This window comes from Heterocephalus glaber, unplaced genomic scaffold (assembly GCF_053883595.1).
Source record: "Heterocephalus glaber isolate CG9 unplaced genomic scaffold, H.glaber_assembly_v1.0 deba00001452, whole genome shotgun sequence".
Lineage (NCBI taxonomy): Eukaryota > Metazoa > Chordata > Mammalia > Rodentia > Bathyergidae > Heterocephalus > Heterocephalus glaber.
Genome location: NW_028258302.1, coordinates 14666930 through 14679495, shown reverse-complemented (window position 1 = coordinate 14679495; position 12566 = coordinate 14666930). Strand labels below are relative to the sequence as shown.

General features: G+C 39.4%; 1 protein-coding gene across 1 annotated transcript in view; it reads left to right on the top strand.

Annotated features, from left to right (window-relative positions):
* The window catches only part of Stx12 (syntaxin 12), a 35594-nt gene extending 27001 nt beyond the window's left edge, over positions 1-8593 (top strand). The window contains exons 6-9 of the mRNA XM_004850734.3: positions 2129-2234; positions 4404-4476; positions 5507-5589; positions 7076-8593. Coding sequence (XP_004850791.1) covers positions 2129-2234; positions 4404-4476; positions 5507-5589; positions 7076-7174 — 361 coding nt within the window. The 3' untranslated portion in view covers positions 7175-8593. The remainder of the gene's footprint in view (positions 1-2128; positions 2235-4403; positions 4477-5506; positions 5590-7075) is intronic.
* Positions 8594-12566: the final 3973 nt, after the last annotated feature.

Genomic DNA, 12566 nt, shown 5'->3' with positions numbered 1-12566 from the left:
TTTAAAAGTATCAGTGAGGAAAAAATAAAGATGGACCAGGGAAAATTTGTCATCCAAAAAATAAAATGAAAAAGTCAAAAATTATAGACTTTTCTAAGGTCTTTGAATTATCGGATGGATAATTTCAAGGTAAATAAAAATTCTAAGCAACTGGGCCGGGGATTTAGCTCAGTGGTTTCGCCGCCTGCTGTGCAAGCGCAACGACCCAAGTTCTATCCCCCGTACCAAAAAAAAAAAAAAAAAAGTGGTTGAAAACTTCTAAGAACTCCCAATCACTGTCTGTGTGAGGAAGAAAGCTTGACTTTCCAGGAGTAAGTACGATCCCACAAATCTACAGATTAGGAAGTCTTGGTTATTTTACGTGTAATCCAGATATAAATTCTTCAGCATTGTTGGGTCTCTGTTTATTTACCTCTAAAATGAGGCCAATTCATCCCTGGGAACATTAAGAGGAAAAGCAGACAATTTGTGTCCAAAAGACATTTCCCTTGTCTAGTCTAACCCACAGATATATGTTCATGTTATAAGTTTGGAACTTAAAAATGTCTTATCATAGATATCTGTCCATTAGCCCCCACTACCATATGAACATCACACAGGCCTAGGGGGCTCTGTCTTACTTAGTTATGTATCTCCAGGACAGGGAGGACATCTTTCAAATGTTGTGGAGCTGAGTGTGATGGCACATACCTGTAATTGTAGTGCTTGGGAGACCGAAGCAGGAGGATTGTGAGTTTGAGTTCAGCCTGGGCTACATGAGTTTAAGGCAAGCCTGGGCTGTATAATAAGACCCTGTCTCCAAAAACCTAAATAAGCCAGGCCTGGTGGCAGATGCCTGTAATCTCAACACTTAGGAGGCTGAGACAGGAGGATTGCTGTGAGTTTGAGGCCAGCTTGGGCTCCATAGTGAGTTCAAAGCCAGCCTGAACTACATAACGAGACCTTCTCAAAAACAAACAAACAAAAAAACTAAGTAAATAAATGTTGTGGAGATAATGTATGATTTATACATACTTTGCAAAAATGCATAAAATTGGATTTTTTTAAAAAATCTTTTTATTTTTGGGGGGTACCGGGGATCGAACTCAGGTCCTTGTGCTTTCGAGGCAGGTGGCGGAACCCCTGAGCTAAATCCCCGGCCCAAAACTTGATTTTTTTAAAAAAACTTTTTGAGGGCCAGGGATTTAGCTCAGTGGCTCCACTGCTTGCCTTGCAAGCACAAGGACCCGAGTTCGATCTCTGGTACCAAAAAAAAAAACAACTTTTTCAGACAGGGTCTTGCTGTGTAGCCCAAGCTGGTCTTATAAACTATACTCACTTTGCAGCCCAGGCGGGCCTTGAACTCACTGCAACCCTTCTGCCTCTGCTTCCTGAGGCCTGGGATTACAGATGTGTGCTACTATGGGAAGCTAATACTGGATTTTCTAGGTGTTTGGTCTAGTACAATAAGTAATACACCTTTCTTCTAAATATTTAAGAGTTACGTTTCACTGGTTTTACTTTGGTTTTCTGTTATGAGGTATACACTATAACCTCAAGGAAATCCCCCAAAACCAGGAGTTTTGGTTCTTTTAAATAAACTGGTGAAGCTGGGCATGGGTGGTACCCATCTGTAATCCCAGAACCTGGGAGGCTGAGGCAGAAGGATTGCCACAAATTCTGGCCCTGGGCTACATAATGACACCCTGTCTCAAAAAACAAAATAAAACAACAGTAATAATAAACAAAATAAATTAAATGAATTGGTGAAGCACTGACAGGTCACATAGACTCTACCAACACAGCTTGCCCTTCGAGAGTAGCTTGAGAGAGGATGGAGTCAGTGTAATTCACTGAGTTCAAATTGTAGAATTTATAAGATTGGAGGGTGTCCCCCTAAGTAGAAAAAGCAAGGAGCCCTATCCTCCATAGTTCTGCTTCTCAGTTTTGCCCATGGAGGCTGAGACTTCCTGGTCTATCAGTTCTTTGCCTCTGCATATGGAACACTGTGGCCCTTAGGACATTGAATCGCAGATGAATTGGGGCCCTAGCCATGTCTTTGCATAGGTTCTGCTGGCAGCAAAGGTATCGATGTAGCTCATCATACCTTAGACAGGTGGATTCAGCTACTGTGCTTGTCTCCCTGCAGCCATGAGGAGTGGAACCAGATGCAGAGCCAGGAGGATGAGGCAGCCATCACTGAGCAGGACCTGGAGCTTATCAAAGAGAGGGAAACGACGATTCGGCAGTTGGAGGTGAGAGGCAGGTCATGTTCTTGTTTGACTCATTTTGTCTGCAGGTATCTGGACTTTCTAGTCTGGATTTTCTCGCAGTTATAATGAAGCATGAAATGAGTCATTGTGTGTTTGTGTATTATGTCTCAATTTAGTCCTGGTGATTTTGAACAGCTGTGATGATACTGGCCTTGACACCTAGGAATACCCAAATCCTTTCCTTAAATTTTATATGGTTTCCTTGAGATATATGCATGGAGAACAAAAGCAAAACAAGAACATGTCTAGGTTAGGCAGAGGTCTTTGAAGAGCCCGTTGCTTAGAGTGAGTAGTTTAGGATTAAAAACACATCAGAAGTCTTATCCAGTTTTCTATATTCTAAAGTCCAGTTCCAAGTTGGAAATCTTATCACTGCAGTGGGTCCGAGCAGTGGGAATAGTTTTTGAGGTGAGGGTTGAAGGAAAAGTCTGTAGACCTTTCTTGCTCAAGCTCCACTTGGACTTCTGCACAGTGCCCAGTAAAATCCTTAACCCTGAGGAGGAAGATGGAAGACAACTGCATCCCTGCAGCAGAGGGAGGAGAGGATGGCAGTGGAGAGAATGCTAGCTCCTCCTTGACATTCATCTATAGCAATGGTTCTGAACACTGCACATTAGAATCACCTGGAAAAAAAATTAAAATACCCCAGGTCTCCTCTCTCAGCACTAATTATTAGATTGGATTATGTGAAATTCCTAGTTTTGTAGGTTTAAAATGGTAACCATCCACTCTCTTATGGTTCAGCTGAATAAATTAAATCATAGGAGTGAGAACCTGAGTGTGAATATTTTAAAGCCCCAGGTGATTATAATGTATGGCCAGGATTGAGCCCCCCTCTAAGAGCTATCAGTGTCTATTTTTACATGGGACAGTTTATCTTCAGTTAAGCCTTTTGTTGCCTTCAAAGATATCTGTCCTTCCCTCCTTCCCTCCTTCCCTCCTTCCCTCCTTCCCTCCTTCCTTCCTTCCTTCCTTCTTGCAGTGCTGAGGATCATCTTTCCTTTACTGTCTTCTTTCACCTAATGCTGCTAATTATTGATTAGAAATACTGTTACAGCAGGGAGGACAGTGAGAGATACAGAGCTAAGGAAAGGCCCCTTATGAGCAACATTTCATAGGCTAAGTTTCCATTGTCCTTCTGTCTGTCCATATGTCTGGGTCATTGGCTACTGCCAGTGTGAGTCAAAATCCAACTGGGATTTTACTTGCATCGCTGCTAGGAAAATAACATTCAGTTCAGCCCCCCAAGCTGATTTGCTTTTACCTTATTCATTCAGAGTAGCAGCCTTACAAATGGGATGCCATCCTTTCACAAACTAAAGAGCTCTTTGTTGATGAGTTGAGAGCTGTTTATAGGGCACTGTCCAAGTGATGGTATGACTCAGCAGCACCTCACATAGTTCCACAGTCAGTCCTGGGGGCAAAGAGGCTTCCTGCCTGTAAATACCTCCTTTCATTCCCCAGGAGCAGGATCCTGTAGCAACCATTTCAATTCTCTAGCCCCAAGTCCCAGTAGATGTCACTGTTGGGAGGCACTCACAGACTTTTGCCATAGGCCCAGTTTAAGCTCCACATGGAGCTATGGCACCAAGAATTTGCCCACCCCAGCACACTCTCTTCTATTGTCATTTGGGCTTGGGTGATCTTACTGGTTCTCGTTTGACATGTCCAGTTAATATCGCTTGATGGATGCTGGGATGGTGGCACACACCTGTAATCCTAGCTCCTCAGGAGGCTGAGGTAGCAGGAAAAGTTCAAGACCAGCCTAGGCAATTTATGATTTAGCAAGACCCTGTCTCAAAATAAAAAAGGGCTGAAAATGTATTTCAGTGATAGAGTACTTGTCCAGCATGGCCCTAGGTTCAGTCTCTCCCACCACACACAAAAAATTGTTTAATGGGCATCTTTACGTGTCTTTTATTTAATAATATTAGGTAGATAGATTTTCTGTTTATAGAGAAAGTATGTTTTATAGAGGTTTAAAAACATATGTGGGGCTGTAGGCGTAGCTCAGAGGTATGCATGCACGAAATTCTGGGTTCAAATCCTAGCACCGCAAAATACAAACAGACAAAAACATTGTGTTATGATAATACGTAAGTAGAGAAAAGGAATCTTCTAACATGTTGCTTGTTTTTCTTTCTTCTTTAGGCTGACATTTTGGATGTCAATCAGATATTTAAAGATTTGGCTATGATGATTCATGACCAAGGTGATCTGATTGGTATGTATTATTGATACCTTTAACCTCAAGGTGAGTTAAAAGTATCTGTGTACAAAGAAATTGGTGAGACATGTCACCTACAGACTTAAAGTTAGAAAATATCATTTAAAAATTATTGATTCATTTTCTTTGCAAGTCTCTTATATTCTCAAATACAGAAGTCAAAATGAAGTCTCTTTGGATACTTACTCCCATTTGCTTGTCATATCCTTTGGGGAAGTCTTTGTTTAGAGAAATAGTTGTTAGCCTCCTAGCTTTTATCTCCAGAAATTTGTACAATTATGATGTCAATAACTTTTTTTAACACTTTTATGTGGGAACAATCTCATTTATAAAAAATTGCAAAAGGTGGGCCGGGGATTTAGCTCAGTGGTTTCGCTGCCTGTTGTGTAAGCACAAGGACGCGAGTTTGATCGCCAGTACCAAAAAAAAAAAAAAAAAAAATTATTGTGCTCACTTTGGCAGCACATATACTAAAAAAATTGCAAAAGGGGCCAGGGATTTAGCTCAGTGGTGCTGCACCTTCCTGGCAAGCACAAGGTCCTGAGTTTGATCCCCAGTTCTGGAAAAAAAAAAATTGCAAAAATAAAAATATAAGGCATTCCTTTATACCCTTATTCAGATTTATATTTGTTAACATTCTGCCCTGTTTGTTTTGTGAGGTTCTCTCACTCTTTCTGTGTGTTTTGTGAGTGTAGGTGTATATATATAAAATGTTTTCTGTACTATTTATAGGTAGATTGCTTTATAACCCTCTACCCCTAAAAACTTTAGTAGTATTTTCAAAAAATAGGGATATTCTCTTATCAAGATAGTAACTTTTGAGGCTGAGGCAGGTAGATTGCCAAGAGTTCAAGGCCAGCCTGAACTACAGAGCGAGACCCTGTCTCAATTAAAAAAAAAAAAAAAGTAACTTGATTTTGTGGCTATTTGGTTAGAATGGTGATGGGACCCATAACATCAGAAATCTCTTCAGTGTGCAGTCTTGAAACATCTGAGCATGCTAAAATATCCACTGTGTTTTTTGCAGATAGCATAGAAGCCAATGTGGAAAGCTCAGAAGTGCACGTGGAAAGAGCCACTGATCAGTTACAGCGAGCTGCTTACTATCAGGTAAAAGCAGGTAGCAAAAAAGTCATTCTGTGCTGCAGAGTTCATGGGCATCAGGACATGCTGACACACTGAGAATAGCTGCAGCCTCTTTCATAGGCTCAAGCTGGAGACAAGAAGTCATAATTGCAGTACCAGTTCGTTTTTAGTGTTTCTCTTTGAAGAGAGAGCTACAAAATCATCAAATCTTGAATAAACTTACCCAGAAGCTTCTTAGCTACAAACCTAAGCCCATAAGCTAACATGATACCTACATATAGTGTAAGACTAATCGTATATCCTAAACAGCTGAAATGTGTTTTAGTTCAGTGAGAGGTACAGGTAAAACAGGATTTTATAGATACTGTACGTTGACTGTTGCCACAGAGGATGGACATAGGACCAACTATGAGAGCTAGTACATATGAATAGAGATTAGTCATAACAAAACTGTACCTGTAAGGTGAAAGTCTTCTACATATTAGTTGAAACTCTGGTTTTACAACTTTTCTGGGTGTTTATCTCAGTATACAAATATTGACACTTTATAGAGGAACAATCTCATTTATAAAAAGTTGCAAAAATAAAAATACAAAATACTCCTTTATACCGTTATCCAGATTTATTTTTTGTTAACATTTTGGCCTAATCATTTCCCCTCAATTTGGTATTGCATGGATTTTTAGAAATAAATAGTATTTTAGTCATTCAGTCACAAGTTTGATGCTAGCCTGGGCTATGAAGTGAGTTCACAGCCAGCCTGGACTATGTAGTGTGACCCTGTCTCAAAGAAAGAAAAAACAAAAAACAAAAAAACAAGAAGGATTTAGAATATTAGAAAAATGTTTATGATAAACATTAAGTGAGAAAAACTATGATGCAATGTCAGATAGCAATGTACATAGATAAGACATCAGAAGAAAATACAAAGTGTTAACAATTATATCTGTAGATGATTGTTTTCTCTTTCTGCTTGCCTTATTTTTAAAATGAACACAAAAATTTTTAATATATATAAAACTTTTCCTAAAATACATACACACAGGGTTTGGGCAGGGCTCAGTGGTGCCTCCACCTGCCTTGCAGGCACAAGGTCCTGAGTTCGATCCCTGGTACCAAAAAAATAAATAAATAAAAAATACATACACACAGGGCTGAGATTGTGGCTCAGTGGTAGAGTGATTGCCTGCCACATGCAAAGCCTTAGGTTTGAGTCCCAGCACTGCAAAAATAAATAAATAAAATACATATGCACAAAAAACTAATTTTATTACAAATAATGCCTAGCAGCATAGAGTATATCTCCTTTGCAAAACTATTTGGGAACAAGTGAAGCCTGCACCACTGCCTTGTCCTGGTGACTGCTGAGATTTTGGGGATGGTCACTGCATATATATGCATGGATAGAAAACTGAGTTACAAGGAGGTGGATTTATGAAGCACTCTTGGAGTCGAGAGAAAAAGTTTTACTTATTTCATGAGTATCTTCTTTATGTATTTCTTTCCTTAGAAAAAATCTCGCAAGAAGATATGTATCCTGGTGCTTGTCCTGTCAGTGATGATTTCAGTCTTGGCATTTATTATCTGGCTAATTTCTAATGAAGTGTGAGTGCCTCAGAGCCTTCTTTTGCTGAGTTGTTTTCAAGGGCAAGTGCTGGTTGGACTCTTGCCAGAACAAACTGATCACAAGAAGAAAGCGTTCACCAGAACATCCTGTAATAATTTAGTTAGAAACTAACTACTAACTAGTCCTTGGAATTAGTGACCTATGGAGACAGTATTTATCAGTTTATGTATATACTTTATTTATTTCTCAAATTAGGAATTAATTTACATGGATTTTGCTTTCTCTTGAATTTTGATTTTTTGGGACCTTCATCCCAAGCATTTCCTGAAAATTCCATTATAGATATTCTTTCTGACAGGTGACACTACACTATCATAATACTGTCTTTTTATGTGTATATGAAATTTACCTTTTTACTAGTAACTGAGATTAATTATTTTCTGGCACCCAGCGTATGGAGCCTGTCAGAAACTGTAAAATAAGCCAACAGTTTTTATTATTTAACAGTTTACTTTAAATTTCTAAGAAGTCTGTTTTCTGTTTTGCAAGACTTTGACATATTTAACTGGAAAGTAAAAAAATTATACATGTAATTGAGATTAAGTGAGAAATATCTATTTGAGCTGATCAGTTGCTGGGGTATGTGCTATAATCTGAGTTTAAAGTTTACTCTATTATCTGCTAGTGTTGTCCATAGCAGTTTATCCTTACACTAAGCAAGAGCTCCCTTTTTAAAGAGATTAATTTAATTAATGTTACTATATCCTAGGGGGTCCCTCTCCCGCCTGTTACATAGAAAGGGAGAATTAGACATAGCATGCTTTTGGAAAGCAAATAGGAATTGTTTGGAATGATTTAATCTTTTGTTGTTGTTGTTTGCTTGTGGCTCTACATTCCTGGTGAATGATGAATGTTGCCATTATAAAAGGCTATCTGTCCTCTACCCTACAGGGCATTTGATGGCAGGAAGATTAAGTTAGACTGAAGTTGGGTTTAAAACTTAGTCCAGTGAACCTGATGATAAAGTCAAGAAAAACGTTCACTGTTGTAAATAAGACTGGTTTGGAATAGTGATGTTAGAGTCATCCTAATTTATGAACAAGAGGTTAATCTCTTCATGCATAGTTTTAGACAAAAAAGGTTTCAATAAAAGATTGCTGTCTTGTAATATAAATGTTTTCTACTTCAGTTTTTCACAGGCCTAGAATAGTTAAAAGGAACATTTATTTAGGCTATTACATAATATGAACTGGGCCAAAAATTTTAGTTCATCCTGTAATGAATTAGAGGATTTGGCTACTTTAGGTATATTTATATTCATTTCTTCAATTCCCCTTAATGTTTCTTGATCTTCTTGTAAAAGCTAATGTGAACAGTAGGGAAACAAGGGCCCAAATGCATACGTTTCTTTGCACTTTTGCACCATTCCACCTACTTAATACAATAAACATTTGAAAAGCTTTTGTAGTAAGTTTTTATGAATTAACAGTCTAATGAGGTATCAGGTAATCTACTGTCATGGAAAAAATGGAGATTTGCAAGAAGACTGGAGACTGGATGAGGATTGGTTGAGGGGTGGAACAGGATTGATGGGTGCTCCCTTTCTTTGAAAAACAGGGCAAAGGCATTGGGGTGGCACAGTGGCCTAAACAGCAGCCTCAGAGATGATTCCCTGATTCTGGTCACTGTCCTTTTAGCTCCAAATCACAGTTGACTTTGCTATATCATTAGTAACACTGCAGGCAAGAAAAAAGTATTGATTGCATAAAATATTCAAATTTGGGGTAAAATAAAGTGACTAGTTCTATTCTGTAATTCTGTGTGCTAGCGGTGATTACAGTGGTGATCAAGGAGCGCTAACAGGAATTTGGCTAGAATTGGTGGCAGTTGCCAAAAAGATTCTGTTGATGGTCCTGATATACCTGTTTCACAGAATCTTCCTTATCTCTGCCTTGATTACCTTTGGGGGCACCATGGTCTAGGACAGTGGTTCTTAACCATGAAAACACATTAGAAACTTTTAAAAAATACTGATACCTTGGCCTCTCCTGCAAGATTCTAATTTCATTAGTCTGGAGTGTCGCTTGGACACATGAATTCTTTTTTTTCTTTTTCTTCAGTACTAGGGATCGAACTCGGGACCTTGAGCTTGCGAGGCAGTTGCAGCGCCACTGAGCTAAATCCCAGGCCCTTGGACATATGATTCTCTTAAAGCCCCAGGTGATTCTTACACACAGTCTTGGTTGAGAACTATTAGTATGGATGCCAAATACTCCTGGAGTGCAAAAGACCTAGGGGATTGAGTTGGGGATTTAGTTCAGTGGTTCCGACACCTGCCTCACAAGCACAAGGTCCTGAGTTTGATCCCCAGTATCCAAAAAAAAAAAAGACCTAGATGATCTTAGCTCTGCCGTTAACTTGCTGAGAATATTTAGAGAAGTCACTTAACCTGTAGGTCCCAAATTTTCTCAGTAACTCTTTTCTAGCTATAGAATTCTTCGACTCTAAAGATATCAGAGATTTTTAGTCTGACCATATAAATTGTATGTTTGGCTCTATATTCTTTGCCTTTTCTCATCTCCTATTTCCTTGATTGAATTTGTTCTAGGAGTAATGTGAATGCTCTAGCAGTCTTTTCAAATTAATTAAAATTGTACTGTAGAATGTAATGGGGATTGAACCTCTCGTTGAGCTTTAGCACCAGCCCTTTTTACGTTTATTTTGATACATGGTCTCTCTAAGTTGTTCAGGCTGACCTCGAACTCGTCATCTTCTTGCCGTCTCTGAGTAGCTTCAATTACAGGTGTGTGCCACAACACCCAGCCAGACTTTTTAATGTTTTTTTTTTCTTTCTCTCTTTCTTTCTCTTTCTTTTTCTTTCTTTTTCTTTCTTTCTTTCTTTCTTTCTTTCTTTTTGTACAGAGGCTTGAATCTAGTGCTGTCCTGCTGAATTACATTTTCAGCCCTCTTTTTATTTTTTATTTGGAGACATGGTCTTGCTAAGTTCCTCAGGCTGATCTTGAACTTGTGGTCTTCCTGCCTCAGCCTCCCAGAGTGCTGAGATTATAACCACCATGCCTAGCTCAGACTTCATTTTTAAATCTCTTAGTTGGCAAAATAAAATTTGACACCCCTTACATTATTTCTTTTTCTGGCCCATGACATCTCTAAAATTTATTAACCATTCATCTAGATTAGCCTCATTATTTTACAGCAAAAGAAACAAGGCAAGAATGGCAGTCTCATACAGGAATTTAAAGGTTTAGGGAGGTACACTGCATGTGAATGGTCGTTTGTACACTATTTGAGCCCTTACTCCCAGCAGGCTACTATGTTAAAAGTTCTGTATTTATTATCTCATACTCATAAAGCCATCTAGGAGATGTATTTTTCTTCTTTCTCTTTTTAATGGATCAGGAAGCAGAGCCATAATAAGTAACCTGTCCATGGTCACACAACTTATTAGTGATGGAGCCAGGATTTGATCTCAAGCACATGCACTTCAAAACCACATTTTTAGACACTATACACCATGTCCATACATCATGGATACAAAATGTCCTGCTTACTACCTCTGCCAGGAAGCTTTCCCTAAAAATCTGGAGAAGTGGCAATTTCTACCCAACTTTTTTTGGGGGGGGGATTGAACTCAGGACCTTGCACTTGCAAGGCAGCGGAACCACTGAGCTAAATCCCTGGCCATTGCCCAACTTTTAATGAACATCTTTTCTTCCATCTGCACCTGTACACTTACTTGCTAAAAAGCCTCCTGTGGCCAGGCATCGTGGTACATGCCTATAATTCCAGCACTTAGGAGGCTGAAGCAGGATTGCCATGAGTTCAAGGTCAGCCTGGGCTACATAGTGAGTTCAAGGCTAGCCTGAACTACATAACCAGACCTTGTCTCAAACAAACAAACCCCAGAAGCCTCCTATGTATATTATCTGAAAACACAGTTTTATTCAGTGTCTGTCTGATCATTTATAAATCATAACGAAGATATTTTAAGAAAGTTTTTTGATATTTATATGTTCCTAATGGATTTAAATTCTATTCTAAGGAAATCTGTCAAAGATTAAAAGGTTAACTTCTCTTTGTTGAGATACCAGAATCTAAGGCAGCTAGCCAAGTAGTCTCCATTTCAGAAGGTTAAGGGCCTACATCGCTGCCCTTGTTTGCTGGCCTATACTGACATCGTTGGTACCTCAAAATATCAGCTGTCTGAAAACAGGGAACATGGCTGAGGAGTAAAGGATTATAACAGTAAAAATGTAGCTTTTAAACTGGTTATGGTGGTGCATGCCTGTAGTTCTAGCACTCGGGAGCCTGAGTCAGGAGGATGGCTGTGAGTTCGAGGTCAGCCTAAACTACATAGTGAGATCCTGTCTTAAAAAACAAAAAGTGCTGGGCATGGTGGTGCACGCCTGTAATCCCAGCAATCAGGAGGCTGAGGAAAGAGGATCATCATGAGTTCAAGGCTAGCTGGGGCTACATAGCAAGACCCTGTCTCAAAAAAAAAAGTGTAGCTTTTAGGGTTACTAGTTGTATGGATGACACTAGAAGGATCACAAATTGAAAGGCAAAATAAACATAAGATTTAATCAGGCCGCTGGTAGCTAGAAATGGCTTTAACACCACTAGTGCCTGCAAGGAACTCAAAGGCCCACACAATCTCTATATGTAACAGTATCTTACTCTTTTCTGTTACCCTCAAACACTTTGAGAGTATTTCATTGTTTCTAAAAAATAACCGTCCTTGTGCTGAAAGGAAGGAGCCATACCTTATTTGTTTTCTTAAAATCAAGTTTAGAATTAGGGAGGAGGAGGTGGTGATGCACACCTGTAATCCCAGCAGGATGGCTGAGAGTTCAAAAGCCAGCCTGAGCTATATAGTGTGACCTTGTCTAAAAAATTTTTTAAAAGCTGCAGGTCAGATAATCCTCCCAGGTTTTCTGCAAAATGAAAAAGGAGTATCAGTTGCATGCATGCAAATATGGTTGTATTAACATAAAAATGTGAGGCAGTGTGATTAATGAGTATGGCCTTTGTCTTTTCACAGACTCAGGTTTTAATAACACCCACTTGTTGCAGGGTGAAGCTGGGCAACTCATGTCTCAGACTTTCCTCAAGGGTCATAATTGCTATTTTGAGCATTGTGAGTATCAAATGAGATGATCCATGTGAAATACATAACTGCTGCGTGTGGCGGTGAATGCCTGCAATCCCACACTTGGGGGCCTGAGGCAGAAGGAGCACTGCAAGTTTGGGGCCAGCCAGAGCTACACAGTGAGTTCAAGGCCAGCCTCAATTAGAGTGAGACTTTGACTCAAAAAAACCAAAACAAAACCAAAACCAAAAAAAATCGCCCAGATACGTACACCTCCAGAGACAAAGTCATTATAACCAGAGGCCCTGCTAGTGGCCTAGGACAAGA